Source organism: Salvia splendens, chromosome 3, assembly GCF_004379255.2.
Source record: "Salvia splendens isolate huo1 chromosome 3, SspV2, whole genome shotgun sequence".
Classification (NCBI taxonomy): domain Eukaryota; kingdom Viridiplantae; phylum Streptophyta; class Magnoliopsida; order Lamiales; family Lamiaceae; genus Salvia; species Salvia splendens.
The window spans coordinates 36,815,272-36,838,856 of record NC_056034.1 but is presented as its reverse complement, the minus strand read 5'-3'; the positions used below and the strand labels follow the sequence as shown (position 1 = coordinate 36,838,856).

Sequence of the window (23,585 nt, the reverse complement as noted above, 5' to 3'; positions counted from 1 at the left end):
TTAGATACATTTTGATGGTATATGATTACACTTACAAATAGAGTTGTCAGTTGTATCGGACCGATCAGCCCAGACCCATCCGGGCCAACTCCATCAGTAAAACGAAATGGGCTTGGGCTTAATTCATTGGCTGAAGTTGCTCCAAGCCTCCAACTGAACCATTCTTTAGACCCAGACTCATCCTAGCCAAGACTCAAATAAGACTCACAACTACAATTATGTTTATTTAAAAATTTTGTATGAACTATTATTAAATTCTTTCTTATATTTTATTTTCTTAAAAATAATTGCAATAAGATAAATTTTAATCTGGATATTTATTTAATACATAATAGTATACTACTACTAATATTTATGTAATTCTAAAAATATGCTATGAATATATACGAATTATAAGTAAAAAATAAATTTTATAAATATGTATAATCAAAATGTAACTTTTTGTTTTTATTTAAAAATTTAAAATACATGACATTAAAAATGCATGAAAACTCTTTTTTTTGAACAAACCGAGCCAACTCATCCAAACTCACTTAATAGGTGGGTTAGGGCTAAGTCCGAATTTATAAAAAAGGATTCCTCGAAAAGTTAAGGATTTGTAATCTTTTCTAGAAATCGAATGGATTCGGTCTTATACATACTCGAGGAAGGTAATTAAAAAAAACTCAATCCAACCTAGCTAGCCCACTTAGGTGGTGTGTACCTGGCCTGGGCTGAGCCAGTCCCCAAATCGTCTGACCATGGTGGATTTGGACCGGTCCAATCCATTTGACAACTCTACTTACACATATACTATGATATATTTCCTGAAATAGGATGCGGCAATAAAAGAGAAAAAAATAGTAACATATTATGATCACAACCAATATTATTACATTAACACACATCGAATCTCATTACGTCGACAGTTTCTATATATATATATCTCTAAATCCAAATCCCATTTTATTACATAAATCTTATTTTATTTCATAGATATGATCTCGTTCGACAAGTAATTGCTGCACCGAAATACCTACCAATTTAGTTCTATTTTACAGTAAACGCTCGGATTTCACTACACATTTTTTATAGGATCATTTTCTATAGAAGTTTGAATATGGCTACAGTTATGTATTTTGGTTTTGTTGTTATTACACTGGCCATGGGATCCACCTCCGCCTCCGCCTCCGCCTCCACCTCCACCTCCACCTCCGCCAAATTCAGCATCCCATTTCTCGGTTTGTCTTAATTAATTTGGATTGTTTTCTTAAACTCGTCGAAAATTTTGGTTTCGGTATTTCCATTTTCAGTTTAATCATCTATTATTACTCTGTTTTGTTGAGTTGTGGGTTGATTAAATTGTGATTGGGCTTTCATTTTGATTGCAAAATGAGGCAACTAATTTTTTCTCTTATTGTGTGTTTCTTGGAATGAAATTTTGTGATATGAGCGAAACTATTTGAGGGTGATGCGAGTATGTGATACCGTATTCTTTTAGTAGTATTACTTAAGTTGCGGGTTAATCATATTGAAATTTTATAGGGTTAAAATTTTCACCATAACTCTTAACATCCAAATTACGTGCTAGTTTACCGGTTTAATCGAGCTAAAGAAATAAATATTACTCCTTTCGTCCGCGAATCGAAGTCCTATTTTTCTATTTTAGTTCGTCTGCAAATAGAAGTCCGGTTCATTTTTACTATAAATGGTAATAGAGCCTCACATTCCACTAACTCATTCCACTCATATTTTATTTAAAACTAATACTATATATACAAGTGAGACTCATTCTACTAGTAACTTTTTTCACCCACTTTTCTTAACATTTCTTAAACTCGTGGAAAGAAACGGGACTTCTATTGGCGGACGGATGAAGTATATCTAATCTATATATTTTTAGTTCTATACATCCTACATTTATAATACATAAAAATATAAAAAAAAATTAAAGAGATTATTACTAGACAAGTGTAAACACAAATACATTTAATACTACTGGTATAAAATTAAAAATATAGTCTATGAATGATACTATTTGATAAATATTGTACTGTTAAATGTTTTCATGTATAAGTAAAGATTGTGATGATATTTGCAAGTTAAAAAAAAGTAATTAAGATTTGTAAATTAAAATGAAACATAACAAATTTTGATAAATATTACCAAATGTTTTATATTTTTTGTGAACTTGTTAAACTTCATCCATCCATCAAAAATAGGTCCGTTGGTGGAAGACACGAGTTTTAATACATAATTAGTACTCACCCGTCCGCGAATAGAAGTTCCGGTTCACTTTTACCATAAATGGTAATAGTGTCACATCTTCTACTAACTCATTTCACTCACATTTCATTTAACTATTATATACAAGTGAGACCCTTATTCCACTACCTTTTTCCACCTACTTTTCTTAACATTTCTTAAAACTCGTGCCACCAAGAAATGAGACTCCTAATGGCGGACAGATGGAGTAATGTACTAGAAAGATATAGATTAAGTGGGTAAAGAAGGAGAGAATGACAAGATGTAAATAAAGTACTCCCTCGTCCCACTCTAAGTGATACATTTTCCTTTTTGGATGTCTCACTCTAAATGACACATTTCTGAATTGGAAACATCACTCGCTCTACTTTTTTTTCTCTTACTTTATTCTCTTCACTTTCCTCACAAAACAACACGACATAAAATCTCGTGCTGAATTAGAATGCTCCACTTAGAGTGAGACGGAGGAAGTATATATATAAGAGAGAAAGATAAGAAAATAGATGAGACAATTAGAAGTAACTTCCCATTTTGTATTGTGAGTACTAATTTTGGAGGACAGATGAAATTAAAAAGATGAGACAATTTTTTGTAGATGGAGAGAGTATTAATAAACCTAATGCATATATGTTGAAGTGTCAAATCTTGCCAAATAAGATGGAAGAATATGCAATAGATCCAATGTTTTAAAAACCGGACTGGCAAGCGAACCGGCGATGTTACTGGTTCACGGTTCAACCGGTCCAACCGGTCGAACCACCGGTCTAACCGTTTTACTGTTGCAAATATATATAAAAATATATTAAATTTAGTAAATGATTTACAATTAATAATATATCACAAACATTAAACGTTATAGATAATTAGTGATGTATAAATATAAATAATATTAAAATTTAGTAAATATATTTAGATATATATATATATATATATATATATTTAATATTTGTTTAGTCTAGATAAAAAATTTAATATTTCATGTATTAAAATAGATAATGTTTATATTAATTTAAGAAAATTTATTTCGTAAAATAATATATAATTAAATACGAATTAAGTACTTATTAATTAGTTTAGATAAGATTATTCATTAATGTCAATAGCTAGGGTATATAAATTAAGTATGTAATATAAAAAATTTATTTATAGTAAATAATGAATCTTATATGGTACTAATAATAATATAGGTGGTAAGTAGAGCATCATTAAAATATAAAGGATGATAATTATATATATTATAATTAACAATTATATTAAAGAATAATAAAATTAAAATGAATTATTAGTTTTTGTAGATAAAATTAATGGATAATGTATAAAAATATTTAAAGTTCAAATTGTTCAATGAGCCCATGTGGTGGAGTGGTAGAGCTCTTCTTAACTAGAAGAGAGCTCACGAGTTCAACCTATACCAACAACAAATTTTAAAAAAATTTGAAAAAAAATAGAAAACCGGTTTCCGGTCACGGTCTGACCGGCCGGTTCCACCGGTTCACGACGGTTCAATGCAGTGGTGGTTTAAAGGGGTGAACCGGACGGGACTACCTACCGGTTCGTGGTCCGACCGGTTGAACCGGCCGGTCCGGTCCGGTTTTTAAAACATTGAATAGATCGAACTATAGATTTTATTGGCTATAGACTTTCAACTATAATCCTTAAAATTTAGCCGGCTATTTGGATGAGTCCACGATTTTTTGGTTGCAATGACATTCTTACTTTTTGTATTTATACTATTTTTGATGTGATTCATGAAACAAATTACTCGTCGATTTGACTATGGAATCCTTGTTTAATATACTCCACTTTCTTCCTGAAACAAGCTTCCTAGGGAATGCATATTCCATTTCATATCTATGTTATTCTTGAAAGAAAATACTACGTGTGTAACTAGGGAATGCTTATTGTATCTCATAGTTATGTGATTGTTGATAATTAGGTGATAAAGTGTGCAAAGTAGTTGTTTGTGGAAAAGGAAAGTGCGTGGCTTCGAATAGTAGCAGTCTTGGATACGAGTGTGAATGCGAGAAAGGGTGGACACAATCACGCCCACATGATAGCGACTCCTTCAAATTCCTGCCTTGCGTTGTTCCCTACTGTCAGTTCTTTCTAATCTCACCAAATATTTAGGTTACATTTACTGTCGTTTAGGTTTTTTTATCGTTTGTTTGTTTTTCTCATGGTTCAGTCAATTTCAGCGGTGATAAAGCTCCTACTCCTGCTCCTGCTCCTGCACCCAGCCACAACAATTCAAGCTTTATTGATCGTATGAAACCAGTCTTAATTTGCAATCTCTTCTTTGATCATTTAATTAATTCCCACATTGATCATGTGTTGCAGCCTGCTCGTGGACTAACTGTGGAGGAGGCACGTGCAAGAAGACGTCCATGCTCACTCACACGTGTGAGTGTAACGAGGGCTATTACAACTTGTTCAATTCCACTTCTTTCCCATGCTTAAAAAAGCGTAAGTAGTTGCTCATTTTAATTCTATTTTAGACTTATAATGTTACAAAATCAGAATCTAGACTCTTGGCAATTGGCATGGGTGTTTGTTTTCAGGTGCAATTGGAGGGGACAGCCCGGATTCAGGAAACAACACGACGAACTCATCGGATCGACAAAGCTCCAGTGAAGTTGCTGATAGTGGTGAGAAATTTTCTAGCAATGTTGCATTAGCTTTTGTTTCATTGTAAAACAACTGTTTAATTTCGGTTTGTCGCAGCATCAAGCTTTATCACCTGCAGTTGGCTGATTGCCATGCCCATATTTGCAATGTCAGCTCCATTTGTGTGGAGCTACAGTTGAAAGAGGCATCCATCTTGTGATTCATTATCATAGATAGTCATTCTCCTTATATCCTTTTCACATGGAACTCACTCTGAGACTCATCTACCACCTTTGGAGACCTAAATAAACTAATCGAATTCCATTTCGAAAATCTCGCAGACCGTTTATGATTCATAAGCTCCAGTTTTATAATGCAAAAGTCCGTCCACAAGAACTTGATTGAATATATAGCCTTTGGCCATCCATCTTTACAAGTGTCTAAATAACGAGACACAATTATTAGATGTTTTTGCAAAATTATTTCGCAATAGGTGAGTTTAATTGCTTTGATTTTACATTATTTTGTTATTTATGTTTGGTATAGTATAACAAGCAAGTAAAACAAACAGTAACTAATTAAAATACTTTGAATCTTTAACAAGTGCAAAATGGGCTATAACATTCTGAAAATAAGAAGTGAAAGTGTTTTAATGATCTTAATTGTCGTCAAAAGGCAGCATTTTGAAAAATGGAGCATTCCACATATAGGCTTCCAATCCGTATAGTTTTGCGTGGACCACTTTATACTTATCGAATTGCTCGTCGGCCTCTCTGTAGTTACGCATCAAACTGTAAAGCATGGGCGGAAATCTAAGGGATCATCCTCCTTAGCCATTACATCGTAGCTCCGCATCGCCTCCTCCATCTCCTTTTGCAAGAACTTCATCTGCGCCATGATCATCCTCACGTCCCGCGCCTCCTTGGGCTTCATCTCCCTCTCTGCCACCTCCAGCGCGTTGCTCAGCCGTGGAAACACCGCCTCCCTCTCCCCTCTTCGAACCTCCCCATCTCGGTCAGCATCCTCGCGGCCATGCACCCTCACTTCTCATTTTCCGGCTCGGCGGCCGCCAGCTTCCATAGAAGCGACAGGCTCTCATAGTCGTCGCAGTCATCGAGCTTCTCCTCCAGCAGAGCCTTGAGCGCGCCGATCGAGTCGGAGCTGGATTTCAACGGGAGAGAATCCTCAGCGCTACATATGATTTCCGTTAGGCTTCTGACGGTATCGGAAGCTGCGCCAGGGCAGGGGCGGGAAGCTTCCAGAATGTTGCGGCGGAGAATATGACGGCGCAAGAGGCAGCTTTTAGGTGCGGAAGGAAGGGGTTTGGTGCATTCGTTGAGGAGGAGGAGGAGGCGGCGGCTTTGATAGCGAAATTCTTCTTGTGTGTGGAGATGATGGGGGCTTGGAGGAGAATGCGGGTGGTGGCGGAGCCCAACGGCGGCACAGATAGAGGGGCGGTGATTGAGAGATTGGACTTCATTTTAGTTTTGGAGGTGGAATTTTATTAACCATCGTAATTATTTAAATATTAGTACTTGTATTTAACAGTTACGGAAAGTGCTCACTTTTGATTATCTTAATTAATTATGTGGATTTGATTTATATTGGATTTCTTTTGCGATTATAATTAATTCTGTTATGATATTGGGCGAGATAAGTAAACTTAAATTATGCATTATAAAAGTAATTAATTAACACGTACACTACACAACTAAATCACTATATATAATTGTAAAATAATTTGATAACTTAAATAGCAATAGTATATTTTTCAAATAAATAGCATTAGTTTATTTAATACCTTTATACTCTAATTTTAAGTTTTTTCTTTGTCCATTGTGCTGTTCTTTCATAGTTTGTTCTTTTTATGTTAAATCTTTTAAAATATTTTATCAATGCAATAGCAATGAAATCATTTATTTAATATATGGAATTTTTTTAAATTAAATATTTTTCTTATTCAGATTTAAATGTTTTTTTTGGTTTTGCCGCCAAATGTAATATATTATTCAAACAAATCTATAACGATTACATCGCGAATAAAAATAGGAATGCAATTCAACCAAAACTAGCTCTCAGCTATAGAATCATATGCCCGAGCAAGCGTGTGAGCAACTTGACTCGCTGATCAGAGGTTCGGGAGACCTCTTTCAAAAGCTGACGACAATCTTCTACTACTGCCCCAAAGATAGATTCATCCTTCCGTAAACATGTCGCCGCGAGTACTACCGTTTGAGCATCCATCTCATTCTCTATATCCTTCCATCCCTCTCTTTTGATCCAACTTAGCACCTCTCTCAAGCTAAGGAGCTCGGCCATAGATGGGTCAGCCACCCTTCCCACCTGTCCACACATCGCCGCTACCACCGTCCCTTCAAAATCTCAAACAACCGCCCCACAACCAACTTTTCTTTGGCTCTCGAACACAGCGGCATCTATATTGCATTTTAGCACACCATTTCGCGGCTTCACTCATTTTTCCTCCAAATAAAGCCCCCCCTTCCCCTGCACCAATGTCATTTAGAACCTGAGCTTCTCTCCAAGCCGCCAGACAGCTACGGGCTGCACCAATAATTCCTGTAGTTGACCCGTTCTCATTTCGCCATATAATTTTGTTTCTATTAACCATAGATGCCATAGCGCAACAATTACTTCTTCAATTTCCACCTCTAAATCACCACTCACTATTTTTTCCAACCACTAAATAAACCCCCTCTCACCTGGCATGGTTAACGGCACCCCTAGTCTCTACCAACAGTCACGCGCAAGGCCACTAGAAATAAGACAATGGATAATAGTTTCTGGCTCAAAGTTGCACACCGGGCAGATCTCTGAAACCTCCATCTGGCGCTGTCTCAATCAGTCCCTCGTTGGGAGGAAATTTCTACATGCCTTCCATAAAAAGATCTTCATTTTAGGTGGCACTTTTAGTTTCCACAGCCTACCCCATACCATTGAGTTTTTCGCCACTTTAAAGGAGCCTTCGCACAAAAACTTATATGCTGGACGTACAGAGAAAGAGCCTTTCCGCTTCGGACACCAGAATAATGCACCTTCTCTAAAGCTCCGGGCCAACAGGATGCTCAACAGTTGCTCAGCTTCTTCTTCGTAAACACAGCTCTAACAACCGCTTCATTCCATACATGTGCCCCCTCAGAGAACAACTCTGACACCGTAGCATCACGAAATTGATCATCTCTACACGAGACTGGATGGAGTTTATTGACACTCGGCCACCAATTTCCCCCATAAATGAGCGTTTCTCTTCCATCACCAATGTGTTGCCTAAAGCCTGCCTTCAGACGATCTTTGGGTGCCACTAACCCACTCCAAAACGAACTTTGATTACCAATCTTTCCAGCATCAAGAATCTCATTCGAGGAAAATATCAAGCTTTAAGAACCCGTCCAAGTAACGAGTCAGGATTTTCAATCAATCTCCGTAGTTGTTATGATGAAGCGTTTTTTTTTCATTATCTTTTTTTATTTTTTTGTTATTTTCCTTAGCATTTTCACATGTAACTTTTTTTTTATTTTAATTGAGTTTGAAACTCTAATATTTTTATTAAAAAATGTAATTATATTGCTTTCAAATATTAAATAGATAAATGAAGAACATACGATTATTTTTTTTTATTGAGATTCGAGTGTAACATTTCAAAAATAAAAAATCAATAAAATTATAGTTTAATACAAAAATAATTGGATGAATTCGATCATTTTAGATTAATTTAATGTACTATCATATATCAACGATTTATTTATAAATTAAGAATATAAAGAATATATAGCTTTAGAACGTTAAATATATGAGTGAATTAAAGGGGAAGAGATAAAAATAATATTATCCAATCATATTTTAAATAGAATGTATGAAGACATATTCATTAAATGCTTGAATAAATATGCATAAGCTACATCTATGTCTTTTAAATAGGTGTATCTAATAAACATATTAATGCAAGGGTAATACAGTACATACATAAAATATAAATTTAATTAAAATTAAAATATAATATACAATTACCATTTCAACCCCATTATGGCTATATAGCCATTATGTCTAAAAGTCATTTTCCTTTATTTATATTGGATTTCATTTTGGAGAGTCCTATTTTAACCGTTACCTATATCATTTTGGAGATGGGATTTGACCATCATAATTTGAAATTTAAATGGACTACTAATTTTAACATTTCATTTTGGAGATGGGATTTAACCATCATAATTTGCATTTAAATGGACTACTAATTTTAACTGTTATAGAAAGTGCTCACTTTTGATTATCATATTCGTGAATTATATTTATATCATAATATATCTCAAGTAATTAAGTTGTTAATTTGACCTGGTCACATCTATTATTGACCAAAGCTACTTCGATGTTATTTAATTTTAACGCAAAAACAAATTCACAATTCATGTATTACTCAATGTCCACGGAACACCGTCACAAAGCCACTTCAATTATGTTAATACTCGCTCCATTCACCATTTAAAGAGCCATTTTGAAATTGTTTGACTTTGTGATGAAGAAAAGTAAAGGGAAAAAGTGAATGAAATGAATGACGGTTTAAAATATTAATTTTATATTGGATTTTGAGTATACAGAGTTGGTGTAATATGGATACACATATTAAAAATAGAATAAAATAAATAGTTATGTATTATGAACAACCTAAAATAGCAAAGTTGTTCTTTAAATAGAGAACAAAGAGAATAAAAATATAGTTTTTAAATGGTGGATAAAGAGAATAAAAGTTTTCTTTAAAATAAACGATACTATAGGTTTATGAAGTTCTGGAAGTTTTTAAACCTCTCTTCTTTAAATGATGGATAAAGAGAATAAAAGTTTTCTTTAAAATAAACGATACTATAGGTTTATGAAGTTCTTGAAGTTTCTAAACCTTTAATAAAAGTTCACAAACAATTCATTTATACTAAAGATCTGGATTCTGGAAGTTCTCCGTCGAACCGGGCTTTATTCTATCAGGCCGGCAGAATATTTCTTATTTTGATTTGCTAAATCCAATTGTAAATTGGGCTGGGCCCCTCTCTCCCAAGGTAGGCTCCAAAATATTATTATGTAGTTTTAAATGTATGAATACTTATAGTGTAAAGAACGAAATTAAATTTTTAAAAAAACCTATCTATAAGCAGTCTAGATATTAGCAGTAACAAAAGAGTGGCTTCTCAAGTCACAACATTAAAACTCTCACAACTCACAACTCCCAGATATCATCTCACAAAATTCCAAGCCTTCACACTATATCCCATCTAGTGAGGTTTTAAGGGCCACACAAATTTCAACTTTTTTCTTATCCCTTTGAAAAGATAAAAGAAAAAAAAGTTCAGTTGATAGAAACACATTCATAGCTAGGAAGAAAGGCAAGGCTGAAGAATTGCCTTAGTCATGAGTCCTTCAACTACTATTCCTTCCACAAATGTTTTTTAGATTGAAAATTACACCCCTACATTAATAAGAGCTGAGCCAAACGTATGCAATAGAAATAAGAATAGTAATAGCCCTCCAAAACCAATGCAGCCCCGTAGAAGAAGGTGTTTTCCCAGTGTTACTGTTCCTTCATGGCTATTGATGGGGTACGAACTAAACAACTAAACCCTAGTTGCGAGCCCAATAACAGTGACGGCCCATCAGCCCAAAACCCAAGAAAGAGTATCAGTTCGGCATGACCAAAGAGTTCGGTTCGGCACAACCAAAGAGTTCGGTCGCAGCCTACAGCTCGGTAAAAGCCAACCAATCAAGCTCTACTCTCAGATCGGCAAAAGAACCAATCAAGCTCTACTCTCAGATCGGCAAAAGCTAATCGGCAAAGTTCAGCAGTTCGGTCTCAGTGTTCGACCGAACAAGGAGATAGTGGACCCATGCAGGATCTCCACGACCTCCATTACACCCACGATCTATTTAGTGGTGTTAAGCAGTTATCAACCATCCACGATCTAGTGAGTGGTGCTGCAAACCACGGTCTTAGTTCAATGTATAAATAGAACCTAGATCAGATAGACAGGGGTGAAGCTCTCTAGATCCTGAATCTTATAGCAAATCATTATTGTAATCTGTAAGCGAGACCAAGCAATACAAATTTGCCCTCTCTTCTTCCCGTGGACGTAGATTTACCCCAGTAAATCGAACCACGTAATTTTCCGTGTTGTGATCGTTTATTACTTGCATTTATTCCCATCAAAAATTCGCCACATCATCACTGGCGCCGTCTGTGGGAACCAGAGAACCAAAACTGTGATAAAAGCGAGTTTTTGATCCTCTTCCACCAAAAAATGCATACCAGATCACATAATACCCATACTTCCGTCCGTGATGAACGTGAGGAAGCTAGTCCAGCCCGTAGGCCCGGAAAACAGCCTCGGGAGAAATCTGCCTCCAGTTCTCACGGTGAAAGAACAAACCACTCCAAAAGTCATCGCACCGAGCCTCCCCAGCAGCTCGCTTTGAATGAGGCTGTCAAGTCGTTCTTGGCTGAGAAGCAGGATGAGTTCTTAACATTCCTGCAAAAGAGCCAGAAGCCGGAGAAGAAAACGGCGGATTCTCCCTCCCCCTCCAGACATGAAAGTCACTACCGCAGTAGTGTCGTATCTTCCAGGAGAAAGAATCCTCACCACCGACATGCTCCTTCTCCTCCTCGGTACCGAAATCACAGGAGAACTCCATCTCCACCATACCGAAGAGATGTCGGATTCGCCATGTATGGAGCGCTGAAGACTCCATTTTCGGATGATATCACCCGAACTCCATTGCCACAGAATTACCGAACTCCGTCAATGACTTATGACGGGTTAGTGGATCCTCATGATTTCCTGGGACGCTATCAGTATAATATGGCGAACCAAGGTCTCAATGAGGTTCACATGTGTAAGCTGTTTCCCGAGCTGCTTATCGGGAACGCAAGAAGGTGGTTTGACAGCCTCCCTCAAGGGAGCATTAGATCTTACAGAGATCTAATGGATGCTTTTCACAGGAGATTCTTCCAGAAAGCGGAAGCCCGAATCACTTCGGCTCAGCTGCTTTCTATACGTCAAGGTCGCGATGAAAAAATTAGCGACTTCATGACGAGATTCCACAAGGAATGCCTACAAGTAGATGATCTCAATGATCTACTTGTCATTTCGGCATTCCAAAATGGAATTCTGCCCGGAGCTCTCTACAGAAAGCTCGTTGAGTGCAGTCCGCAAACAGCTCAAGAGATGTGGGACATTGCGGACCAGTTTTCTCGTGCCGATGAGGCAGACCGTCGAAAACGGTCTTTAGACAGCTCATCCAGAGGAGACAAAAAGAAGCCCGATCATAGCGATCAGGGGCTTCCTCGCCGGACTCCTTTTGAAAGAATTCAAAGGGCACCGGTACAAGGCAGATTGGGACCACGTCTCGATCTTGAGAAACCGCCCGCTCAGTTCGTACCATTGAACAAGTCGAGAGCGGAAATTTTCGAACTGCATTCTGATATGTTCGAAAAACCAAAGCGGATGACGAAATCAGCCACGCGCCGAAGTCAGGATACGTACTGCTCCTACCATCAAGACCACGGTCACGATACCGAGGAGTGCCGAAATTTGGCAGCAGGTATTGATGTTCTTGTGAAAGCAGGGACGTTAAAAAAATACCAAAGCAAGCTGCCGAAGAAGAATAAGAAACAGAGAGGTGCGAACTGCGCTCCTCAGGATCCTAAAAGGCAACAGGATCCCGAAGACGATGACGAGCCGCAATATGACGGAGTAATCCAGACTATTGACGCTCTCCCAGCCGGGAAGACTAAGTCGTCTCTAAAAGCAGAACGCAGAGGCGTCAATCGAGAGGAGCCTATGCATAAAAGGCTGAAGAAGGAGGAAGTAATCACGTTTTCAGATGCAGATCCCGTCCCGGCCATTTCTCCTCATCAAGACGCGATTGTCATTCAAGCCGGAGTGGCAAACAAACTGATCCACAGAGTGTTTGTGGATACAGGAGCGTCGGTTAGCATTCTTTTTAAAGAATGTTTTGATAAACTGGAAGTGGATCCAGCTCGGCTCAGTCCGGCCCCACTTCCTCTGAAAAGTTTCGCCCAGGAAGACACCCGCCCTGAAGGTACTATCAGCCTTCCGATTACGGTGGGAAGAGCGCCTACTAGCTCCAGTACGATGATCGAGTTTTTTGTGGTAAAAGCTCGGTCCCCGTATAACATCATCCTGGGAAGAGACTAGCTCAACACAGTTCGGGCCATTTGCTCTACTTATCACCTCACAATCAAGATCCCCACTAAAGGAGGGATTGCAGTCATCCGAGGTGATCAAAAGAGAGCAAAAGAATGTTTGCAGATTGCGCTTAAAAGTGCCGAGCAATCAGATCGGCACCATCAAGCATAACAATCACAGCAGCCGGAGTCAGGGGCAGGCGAAATGACCGAAGTCACACCGGAGCCGAACTCGATGACAGTTCAGTTATACGAAGATGATCCATCCAGAACGGTCAAGATCGGTTTCGCGGGAACACCTCTGCTCCGGGAAAAGACCATCCAGCTCCTCAAAGAGTACAAAGATGTCTTTGCGTGGTCTCCGTTGGACATGACCGGAGTGTCTTCCGAGGTAATTACACATCGGTTAAATATTGATCCTTCAGTCCGGCCTATAAAACAGAAGCAAAGACTCTTTGCGGCAGAAAGAAATCAAGTCATCCATGACGAAGTCCGCCAATTACTGAAAGCGGATGTATTATTCGAAGTAAAATATCCTTCTTGGGTGGCCAATCCTGTGATGATCAAGAAAAAAGAAGGAGGATGGCGGATGTGCATAGATTTTACCGATCTAAATAAGCACTGTCCTAAAGATTGCTACCCCCTTCCGAACATAGATAAAAAAGTAGAAGCTTTGATAGGCTTCGAAATTTTCTGTTTTCTTGATTTGTATAAAGGATACCACCAAGTTTTAATGGATGAGAATGATGCTTCAAAAACGGCTTTCATTACTGACTTCGGCATTTTTGCTTATAAAAAGATGCCATTCGGTTTAAAGAATGCCGGAGCCACATATCAAAGGATGGTAGACAAGCTATTTCGGCACCTGATCGGAAAAGAGGTTGAAGTCTATGTTGACGACATAGTTGTTAAAAGTAGAAGCACTTCGGATTACGAAGACAATCTCTAATCAACTCTCGACGTGCTCAAAAAAGCCAACCTCAAACTCAATCCCCAAAAATGTACCTTTTTGGTAGATTCGGGAAAGTTTCTGGGTTGTTGGGTTTCAAAGGACGGACTCAAGGCAAATCCCCTAAAGGTTCAAGTTGTTCAGAACATGGCAATGCCGAAGTCCATACATGATGTGCAAAGGCTAACTGGATGTCTAGCCGCACTGAATAGATTCCTTTCCCAAGCAGCCGAAAAGCAACTGCCGTTCTTCAATGTTTTGAAGAAGGCACCAAAGTTTGAGTGGGGAGCCGAACAGAAAAAGGCTTTTGACGAACTCAAAAGTTATTTAGCCGAACTCCCTATTCTCTCTGCTCCAACAGATGCCGAAGTGATATTCTTATATTTAGCGGCATCAGATCAAACCATTAGCGCGGTACTTGTACGAGAAGAAGGCCTAAAGCAACGTCCTATCTACTTTACAAGCCGAGCATTAAGAGGTCCCGAAACAAGGTATCAACCTCTGGAAAAAATTGCTCTGGCATTAGTAAATGCAGCAAGGAGACTGCGGCCATATTTCTATGCTCACAAGGTATGCGTCTTAACCGATCTTCCACTTCGGCAAGTTTTGACTAAGCCTGAAGCATCAGGCAGAATTGCCAAGTGGGCCATAGAGTTGGGAGAACATTCAATAGAATATCTACCTCGGAAAGCCATCAAGGGACAAGCCTTGGCAGATTTTCTGGTAGAGGCAAAGTTCGATCAAGCAATCCCTATTATTGCCGAACCGAAAAGCCCTACCAATGATGAACCAACACAGCCCCAGGAACCCGAAGTAGAGCCGCCGGACTGTTGGATTGGATTCGTAGATGGAGCTTCGAATAAGACGGGAAGTGGAGCTGGTATTCTACTTATCGCTCCCGACGGACACGAGGTAACTTACTCACTTCGGTTCTTATTCCCAACCACTAATAACGAAGCCGAATACGAAGCCCTTCTTGCCGGACTTCGGTTAGCGCAAAGTCTATTTATCAAATCTCTCAAAATCCATTGTGATTCACAAGTCATAGTGAATCACATGTTGGGTACAAGTGAAGCCCGAGATGAAAGGATGAAAAAATACTTGGACAAAGCGCAAAGCATTAGCCGAAGTTTCTCTTATTTTCGGATAATCCGCATTCCCAGAGCGGAAAATGGCCGAGCAGATACTTTAAGCAAGTTGGCCTCATATCCGAGCTCAAAAGTGGAGGAATTACCGCACAGAAGCATTGATGATGCTGAGGTACTTTCAGTAACCAGCTCGCCGAACTGGATGACGCCAATATCAAAGTATCTAGATCAAGGACAACTGCCCGAGGATAAGAGAGAAGCTCGGAAAATCACATGCCGAGCACTTCGGTATGAACTTCATGAAGGAGTCCTATATAGAAAGTCCTACCTTCAACCGTTATTGCGATGTGTAGGACCAGAAGAGACGGACTACATCCTTAGAGAAGTTCATGAAGGATCGTGCGGCAGCCACATCGGAGCTAGAGCTTTAGCTAAAAAAGTTCTGAGATGGGGATATTATTGGCCAACTATGGTACAAGAAGCAGTACAGCTCGTTAAGAAATGTACGAAGTGCCAAATCCATGCAAATATCCCAAGGATGCCGCAGACCGATCTATGTGCTATGCAAAGCCCTTGGCCTTTTATGCAATGGGGCATAGACATAGTAGGACCACTACCACAAGCTCCTCGGCAAATGAAATTCTTGATCGTTGCCGTGGACTACTTCACAAAGTGGGTGGAGGCTGAACCATTAGCTACGATAACGAGCTCGAAGGCATTGGATTTTGTTTGGAAGAACATAGTTTGCCGATTTGGCATACCCCATATCCTCATTTCGGATAATGGGACTCAGTTCACCGACAAGACATTCAAGAATTGGTGCCAAGAGTTGAATATTCAACAGCGGTTCACTTCGGTCTCTCACCCACAAGCAAACGGACAAACGGAAGTAACAAACCGTATTTTGGTGAAAGGATTAAAAGCTCGGTTAGAACAAGCCAAAGGACAATGGGTAGAAAATCTTCCTCAAGTCCTATGGTCTTACCGAACTACACCAAAAACCTCCAACGGTGAAACTCCGTACAGTCTAGTGTACGGCACTGAAGCCGTAATTCCGGTTGAGATCGGCATACCCAGCCCCCGAACACTCAATTTCTCAACAGAACTGAATGATGACGGACTGAGAGCCGAACTAGATCTTGCCGAAGAAAGAAGAGAACTGGCCTGCATAAAAGCAGCCAAGTACAAGGAGCAAGTAACCCGGTATTATAACCAAAGGGTGAAAAAGCTGCAGTTTCAAGTGGGAGATCTCGTATTGAGAAACAATGAAGTAAGCCGAGCAGAAAAGCTGGGCAAACTTGAACCCACATGGGAAGGTCCGTATCGGGTGTCAGAAGTCCTGGGAAAAGGGTCTTATAAATTGACCCACATGTCAGGAGAACAAGTACCCCGAACATGGCATATTTCCAACCTCAAGAAGTTCCATTTGTAAGAGACAAGGTCCGGTCAGTCTTGTATCTAGTTCGGTCCTAGGGATATGTGCTTTCATGTTTCTATTTGTCCTTTATGCTGGTCGTTTTATAAAAGTTTAAAATCTTTTTCGTCTTTTTTATTTGTCTTTATGTGCGTTTAGTCTCTATGTGCGTTTTGTCTCTTATAAATATTACTGACGTATATTGATCTTTAAAGGCTGATCCCCTTTTTAGATCATGTATTAAAGACAATTGTGAGTCCAAGCTTCTAAGGAAGATACAAGACCACAATTCAGCTTAAGAAACAAGCAGTTCGTCTGAAACGGACTGCAATAAGCCGAAAACCACTTCGGTCAACCAGGGAAAGTCCAATCCAAGCGATAAAACTCGCCAAATTAGGACACAAAAGGAAAGTCCAATCCAAGCGATAAAACTCGCCAAATTAGGACACAAAAGGAAAGTCCAATCCAAGCGATAAAACTCGCCAAATTAGGACACAAAAGGAAAGTCCAATCCAAGCGATAAAACTCGCCAAATTAGGACACAAAGGGAAAGTCCAATCCAAGCGATAAAACTCGCCAAATAAGGACACAAACTAAGTCCGGTCAAAGAAGAGTTTTCTTCATAAGACCGAAGACGAGTCCGGTCAAAGAAGAGTTTTCTTCATAAGACTGAGGACGAGTCCGGCCAAAGAAGAGTTTTCTTCATAAGACCGCGGACGAGTACAATAAATGAAATAAAAAATCGCTGAACTGTAAATACGCAGCGATAGAAGCGAAATGAAAAAATTTCATTTATTAAGTCTTGTTCGGCATACAATTTCGCTGCCCTACGAGAAGGCGTTACACCATTACAAAGGACTATTCTACTGTCCACGGTTGCTAAAGTTGAGCCACCTATCCAAAAAATCCTCATGATGCTGAGTTCGGGTGTTCCGAACAGTTGAAGAATAAGTAGGTCGACGAGATGCTCTGATCGACCTACCGCCCCTTCCCTGAGTCCGGGAAGTTCTAGCACCTCGGCGGCGAAGAGTCTCTTCACGAAGCATCCGCTGATCTTGCTCACTCATAATCACAACTCCTCTACGAACTTCAGGGCGTTCTCCTCTTGACATTTCCGGTTGCTCCGGAGTCCGTTGCTGACTTGGAGTACGTTCTCGTCTTGACGTTTCCGGTTCATCCTGAGTCCGTTGTTGGTTTGGAGTAGAATCTTGAGCAAGTGGATTAGAGGTTTGAGTTGGAGTGTGAGCATCTGTTGGCGGGAAACGCCTAAGGAATCTCTCGATTGAGGGACGCCGGGAAAGAATGATGTCGTACCGAGAAGCCAAGCGCCGCAATGACTTCACAACTTGTTGGCAAGCCGAGCTCTCCAGCGCATTGTTCTTCCGGAGTACATGAAGCTCCTCCCACAGTTCATCAACTTGATTCTGAACTTCAGATATGGTCATTCCCCCGCGCCCGCAGATGAAATCCTCATATGCAGTCCTCTCAGCGATGACAGTGTTCAGCTCGGCCTCCAGATCTTTCTTTATGGACTTTAAGTCCTTATTGTTGGACTCCAGCTCCACTAACCGAGCCAAGAGTTCGTCATACTTCACCTGGTCATCTATGGCTTTTTTCTCAGCTTCGTTTAAAGCCGAAGAGTATAGCCGCTTCCAGTGAAGTACCTCCAGCTCCTTAGAGTTAAGAATACAAAGCAGCTATGTCAGTTCGGCATTTCAGTTTACCGAGCAGGCAGTAAACCACAACAGGAGTAAAAGAGATTACGAAAAGCTATAAAGAAGACACGAGTGTAGAAAGAAGAATTTTTTTCATTCACAAGAAAATTTTTTTACACAAGGAGGGCTTCAAGGCCATTTTACAAGGAGAGAAAGAAACTAAACTAAGAGAAGGGAGACGAAATCATACTCCGCCAGTTTCGTCTCCGGCTCCTCTGTGGGTTTCAGCCTCCTTCTCCTTGTCTACTTCGGCTTCAGCCTCGGCCTCCCTACTCCCTCCACCCTGCTCGGTGCCCCCATCGCCGATCTGCTGCACCTCCTGCTCGGCATGCCCGTCGCCGGCCTGCTGATCCGTCTGCTCGGTCTCCTTGCCGGCCTCGTTTTCCTGCCCACCCTCTTCGTTAAAGATTGAAGCGGGTGAAACAGGTCCCAAGGAGGCAAAGATGGCCTCCATGTTCTCGTCCCGGTCAGCGCGGCAGTTACGGACTCTTTCAGCAGAGAGCAGGACCGAGGAAGAAGCAAGCTCCTCAAGGAGCGGCAGACTCTGGAGACGAGCTGAATCTCTCGGCCATACAGCGGCAGGACGACTTCGGGTCCCTGCTCAGCGTTATCGGTCATCAATTTCAGCAGATCACCGATAAAGGCCGAAAATTGATTGCTCAAAAAGAGTTTCTCCGTGAAAACACGGAGAGCCTCCCCCTGAGCAACCACGGCGGCAGCCTCCCTCTGTTTAGATTGCTCTCTCTGGATGATGAGCTGGTTTTTGGCACGCTGAGCTTCATCCTGAGCCGAGATCCTAGCGGCCCTTGCCTTCTCAAAGTCTGCCCGAGCCTGTTCGGCCTGGTGACGAGCAGCATTCAACTTCCTCTGCATCTCAGCATAATCGTTGGACGCTTTGGAGAGTTCAACGGCGACGAGCTTGGAGAGCATATTGTTCCTCTGAAAATGGAAAAAGGAAAAAGTCAACAGAGGGGCCACAAAAAATATAGGAAAAAAGCAAGGCCAGAAAATCAAGAAGAGAATTCACCTCTACAAAGTCCGTTGGCCATGCAAAAGGCTCACAGACATGTTCCGAAGGGGCCGCCAAGACAATGTCTTTCTCCGGCGCTCTTGGGGGTTTCTGAATCTTCCCCTTCCCCTTTGCCGAAGTCGACTCCGGCTTTTTTGGATCCGAAGAAGAGGTCTTCTGCCTTTTCGGATTCTTCTCGGCATCAGACGCCGAGCCGGTGGCTTTCTGTCTCTCCGGCTCATTAGATTCGGAGGATTTGCGACCGAGCTTGTTTAGCATGTTCACTGCCAAAAAGCAAGAAAACAAGGTTAGTCTTCGTCGTTAAAGCAGTAAAGCATAAAAAAGAAATCCTCACCCTCAGTCTCTTCGTCCGAAGACGAGATATCGAACACGAAGTCACCCTTGACGAGCTCAGATTCCGAGTACTGTTTCCTAATCATGGGAATCTTATTGAGCTCGCCCTCGAGCTCGTCCAACGGTTCTACCCGAGGATGAGGAATTACGGACTTCGGCCCTCTCCAGGAAAAGTCCGGAGCCGCTGTCCTATTGTAAAAAAAGAAACGATTTTGCCACTTCGGCCATTTGGTTTTACAGAATGCTCTGAAGGGCTGTAAAGGGATCAAGTAAAACCAGGATCCCTTTCTCTTAAACTGAAAGAAATTAAGGATTGCCCTCAGAGACAGATCCTTTTCTAGTCTACGCAGCTCGGCAGCAAAGGCAGATAAGTGCCTCCAAGAATTTGGAGTCACCTGACCTAAAGGAAGTTGAAAAAAATCAAGCAGCTCTACAAAGGCAGGGGGAAGAGGGAAACGAAGCCCGCATTCTAAGCAGGCTTCGTAAACGGTGGCATAACCCTCCGGCGGCGAGTTAGCCCTATGAATGTCGTCGGGAATCACCAATAACCCCCCAGGAAGAAAATATTTTCTGTGTAAGGATATCACAGTATCCTTACTCAAAATGCTGTGAAAATATTCTACCGTCTTCTCCCCGGACCTTTTCCGGCCAGAAGACCCCTCACCCCCCTTCCTACCACTACCTGATTCAGAAACAGATTCAGAAGAAGAAGACATGATTCTTACTCTTTGATGGTCGAAAGTCTGAAGAAATTCTTGAAGAAGCGGAAGAAAATTTTACGAAAAAGAGAGAGAATACAGAAGAAATAATCGCAAAAGTATTCCAATGATGAAGAGAGGAAATATTTATCGGATTCGCAAAGGCATTTCAAATCCGTCGCGCCGTTTCAAATCTCACTTTTTCTGGATTCAACGGCCGGATTTACTGTCACATTTAATGCAGACACGCGCATGGCACGTCCCCTGACGTCAGCCTCCCCCTTACATTTATCCAAAATGACGAAGTGATTCACTTCGCTTTTCGGGGGGGGGTGGTGATGGGGTACGAACTAAACAACTAAACCCTAGTTGCGAGCCCATTAACAGTGACGACCCATCAGCCCAAAACCCAAGAAAGAGTATCAGTTCGGCATGACCAAAGAGTTCGGTTCGGCACAACCAAAGAGTTCGGTCGCAGCCTACAGCTCGGTAAAAGCCAACCAATCAAGCTCTACTCTCAGATCGGCAAAAGAACCAATCAAGCTCTACTCTCAGATCGGCAAAAGCTAATCGGCAAAGTTCAGCAGTTCGGTCTCAGTGTTCGACCGAACAAGGAGATAGTGGACCCATGCAGGATCTCCACGACCTCCATTACACCCACGATCTATTTAGTGGTGTTAAGCAGTTATCAACCATCCACGATCTAGTGAGTGGTGCTGCAAACCACGGTCTTAGTTCAATGTATAAATAGAACCTAGATCAGATAGACAGGGGTGAAGCTCTCTAGATCCTGAATCTTATAGCAAATCATTATTGTAATCTGTAAGCGAGACCAAGCAATACAAATTTGCCCTCTCTTCTTCCCGTGGACGTAGATTTACCCCAGTAAATCGAACCACGTAATTTTCCGTGTTGTGATCGTTTATTACTTGCATTTATTCCCATCAAAAATTCGCCACATCATCAGCTATCTTCTCTACAACTCTTTCTACTCTCTCCTTCTCCAACACATAGCATCCCATGGTTTCATAGTCGTGGTTAGTTATATATTACACATTCTTTTGCTTCTTAATTAAGACTACTGCAGAAATAACCAATTGGTTGGCCCTAAGTTGCATTCGCATTAGCTCTAACGAAATCAACATCCCTAAAGTTCTCAGCCCTAATTGGGGTTGATGGAAGAGACTTCAGGAAGCAAACTCCCCCACCCGTCCTCACCGCATTCCTTTGATCTGGATGGCACTGCGGTGCTAGTGGTGGGGGAGGTGAGGCAGAATCCGCTTTTCCCGCCGTGTGCTCCAAAAGGAGTGAATCACAAAGACTTCTACAGTGAGTGTTGCAAGCCAGCATACTACTGCGTGGCCAAGGACTACGGCCACCTTGACATGCTCGACGATGATACTAAAGGCTGACATATTGTGTGTGCAAGAATGGGGAGTCTAGGGGCCCAATGACGATATTTGTTGGGGGCATTTTTGAAAGCTTATTTGGAAGATGATGAGAGCCAACTTGTTGCAATAAGAGAAGGGCATGATGAAATGGTTCCTATTCAGCTTTCAACATTTGAATTTCTAGTCTAGCTCAATTGAAGAGTTAGTATGTAGCAGTAGTACTACTAATAAACAGACAATTCAAAATGTGAAATGTAGTAGTTTGCTGGATTTTTAGTTGCCTTTCCAAACTCTCTAATTAAGAATTTGCGTTATGCAAGCTTGACCATTTTCAACCTCGGGAAAGTGGTAGCTGTAATTTGTCAATTTTGGATCTGTATTGTTTTCGATTTGTGCGAGTCTATTTTACTAAATTTCAGTTTGCTGCAATTTTACTTAACAGTAGAAGAATAACATATACTCTCTTGTCCTAACAGATATCCCATATTTGATTAGTACTGAGTTTTAAGAAATTGTTTAACTTAGAAAAAAATGAGTAAAACAAATAGAGAAATGTGAGCCTCATTTTTATATATTGAAATTTATAATAATTGTGAGTAAAATGAGTTATTTGGCTTATGCATAAAGGATTAGGTGTTTCTTACGTTTGTTAGTGTGCAATCGGGCTCTGCCCGCATTTTTACCAAAAACAAAAGAACGTGAGATTCACTTATAAAAAATACTCCGTATTTAGTAAATATAGAGTGGGGCATTTATTTAGAACCTTCCAAATGATGAAATAAGAGACTTTTAATAGAGACAAGAAGCAGTATTATTTTTTCAATAAATATAAAGATTAGTATACATTAAAATATATTTTTTCTCATGATCTGAAGATTGCACTCATTATTTTTATTACGTTTACATTATCATAAAAAACAATATATACATATAAATTCAAAAATTATCTTATTGGTTTTTTTTAGTACACAGTTTTATGAAAAAAATTGATTAAAATAGAAATATATTATGTGGGACGTAGGGATTATATAGGGAGTACTGTTTTTCTGCTAGAAGAGAAACGGCAACATGAATTATGGTTTCTTTTTTAAGAAATCCATGCTTTTATTTCCATCTGTCACAGAACAGATATCCTAATTGGCTATTTTATCACTAAAATAACCCGTTACAAAAATGACAGTAACTACAATTATTTAAGACTAAAATGCATAAATGGTCTAAAATTTTTTATAACATTTTTGGTACGACAAGACTAAAATAACCCCAGACACTAAAAATGTAAATTTTTAATGTTTGAGGGCATTTTGGACCTTAAATACTAGCATACTATATTTGTAATTTTAGTTACTTAAAATAGTTTATTGACATTATGTATTTAAAAATAAATACAACTTAAAATAGTTTAATTATACTTTATTTATTTTTAAAATTAAATATTATTTATTATTAAACTCAATCTATAAGGAAAAAAATTAAATCTAATAGTAACTTCTTTTAATAAAAATACTAAAGTGGACTATAGAAAATTCTTTTTGCATGTGCAATTTATTTTTACTTAAAAAATTTAATTAAACTTTTTACATTTGAGAAGAAAAAATATTATAATGAACTATAGTAATTTTTTACTTAAAAAATGTTACTTAAATATTTAAATGTTTTACTATACTTAAGTGAAAAATAAATATTTTAATTATGTTAATTAAAGTATGTGAAAAAATATTTTCTAAGTATAATCATTAAAATTTAAGTGAAATTATATCCAACGTAAATTAAAACGAACTCTTGCAAGTAACATTTTTAATAAAATTATTAAAGTAAATTAAATCAACTTTTTATTATAAAGCTCAATTTATACGTTATTCAAGTAATTATTGAAAAAATATAAGTGAACTATAATTCAAAAGAAAATGTTAGTG

The 23,585-nt window shown here is 39.5% G+C and overlaps 1 protein-coding gene and 1 pseudogene across 1 annotated transcript; both read left to right on the top strand.

Moving 5' to 3' along the window:
* The first annotated feature begins 1,099 nt into the window (after positions 1-1,099).
* Positions 1,100-4,936, top strand: LOC121796955. Its single transcript, XM_042195708.1, has 5 exons — positions 1,100-1,220; positions 4,181-4,339; positions 4,430-4,507; positions 4,582-4,707; positions 4,803-4,936. The coding sequence occupies exons 1-5, from the start codon at positions 1,100-1,102 to the stop codon at positions 4,934-4,936; spliced, it is 618 nt and encodes a 205-aa protein (XP_042051642.1).
* A 2,637-nt stretch (positions 4,937-7,573) lies between these two features.
* Positions 7,574-21,858, top strand: LOC121796954 (annotated as a pseudogene).
* Positions 21,859-23,585: the final 1,727 nt, after the last annotated feature.

Excerpts from the sequence above, each read along its gene's own strand:
- LOC121796955 (XM_042195708.1), top strand. The coding sequence starts at position 1,100 with ATGGCTACAGTTATGTATTTTGGTTTTGTTGTTATTACACTGGCCATG. Across the intron at positions 1,221-4,180 it reads ATTCAGCATCCCATTTCTCG|GTGATAAAGTGTGCAAAGTA; the intron begins GTTTGTCTTAAT and ends GTTGATAATTAG. Across the intron at positions 4,340-4,429 it reads GCCTTGCGTTGTTCCCTACT|TCAATTTCAGCGGTGATAAA; the intron begins GTCAGTTCTTTC and ends CTCATGGTTCAG.